General features: G+C 48.5%; 1 protein-coding gene across 1 annotated transcript; it reads right to left on the bottom strand.

Moving 5' to 3' along the window:
- Positions 1-332: 332 nt before the first annotated feature.
- On the bottom strand, positions 333-975 carry LOC105310979 (serpin A11-like; the record flags this gene model as incomplete). Its single annotated transcript, XM_011387045.1, has 1 exon — positions 333-975. A coding segment is annotated over exon 1 (643 nt), but the record flags the coding sequence as incomplete, so codon positions are not given.
- Positions 976-1,423: the final 448 nt, after the last annotated feature.

The following is a 1,423-nucleotide window of genomic DNA, read 5'->3' as shown; positions in this document are numbered from 1 at the left end:
GGCAAAATGTTAACATGTCTTCATTCTTGGTGGGTGGAGTGTATGGTGGTTTTATGTTATTCTCTATATTTCTTCATGCTTGAAGTAGATAACAATATAAAAGTAGATAACAATATAATATAAGGAAAAAGCGAGAATAAAAATTGAATAGAAAAAAATGGCAAGAGAGACCAAATATTGATAAATCAAGAAGCAGCGATATAAGAGCATCAGTTAAATATATGGAGGTGACGACCAGAAGAAATAGCTATAAGACTTCAGGACAGGTGCCTTTTAGGGGCAGGGCTGGAGATGGCGGAGGCAGCAGTGATTCTGCACAAGCCAGTGCTCACCTTTGAAGAAGATGAAGTTCAAGAGAACCATGAGCGTGTCTTCGGTGAACTCCTGCAGGCAGTCCGCCACTTGCCCGTATGTCTGCTTCCTCACGTACTCATTAATCCGCCTTCCAGTGGTAGCAGAATCGGTGAAGTTAGCGGAAAAAGCAAACGCTCCATACAGCTCCCTGATGTTATCCAAAAATTGCTGCCGGGGCTTTAGCTGCTTGTCCAGGAACAGGGAGTTGCCCACTTTCAGTTCAAGTTTAGGGCTGGGCAGGTCAAGGGTGTGGATGAGGCTCTGGAAGCCTCTGTGGATGTCGGCTTGTGGGGTCTCTGTGAGGTTGAAGCCGAGACCCTCCAGGATCTGAGTCGAAGTGTCAGCTCGGGCCCCGAGGGAGAGCAGGGCCAGGGTGGTAGAGATGCTCACGGGGGAGAAGAGGATGTTTCCTGGGGTTTCAGCTGCCAGCTGCTTATACAAACGCAAAGCAAAGTCGGTAATGGCGGGTGTGACTTTGTGGTAGGCGGGGGCTGATTCCGAGAACTGACCGCTGTGTGTTTGAGACACCCCCACACTCTTATCTCCATGGGCAGGAAAGGGCTGACAGTAGACAGAGGCCAAGATTCCTGCTCCCAGCAGCCACAACCACGCTGGCTCCATCCTCTGAAAACAAGATATTGAACATGTCACTCTTCTTCATAAATATCTTCATGGCTCACGGCTCCCCATTGCTTACACAGCAAACCTCATATCCAGCCTGTACCCCACAGAGGTGTCATGAGAGGCACTACAGAGGGTGAGGTGGAAGGTCAGCAAGCAGGGCTCCAGACACTACCTGCAAGGCTCCAGCCAGAGCACCAGCCCTTGATCTGCTTTACATATTGATACGTCTGCAAGATTTTGTCGAGAAAAGGACTCTGGGCTATAAAAAAACCCTTCTATGGTCTATTCTCCCTCCCTCCCTCCCGCCCTCCTTTCTTCCCTCCCTTCCATCATTCCTTCCTCCCTTCCTTTTTCTTTTTCTTTCTAGTCATTCTTTCAATCATCTATTAACTTTCAGGGATTGGGGTGACGCTCAATATTCTGGAGCAGATATCCAGGACTCTGT

This window comes from Pteropus vampyrus, unplaced genomic scaffold (genome assembly GCF_000151845.1).
Source record: "Pteropus vampyrus isolate Shadow unplaced genomic scaffold, Pvam_2.0 Scaffold19730, whole genome shotgun sequence".
Lineage (NCBI taxonomy): Eukaryota > Metazoa > Chordata > Mammalia > Chiroptera > Pteropodidae > Pteropus > Pteropus vampyrus.
Note: the sequence above shows the minus strand (reverse complement) of the source record. Positions and strands in the feature narration are given on the sequence as shown.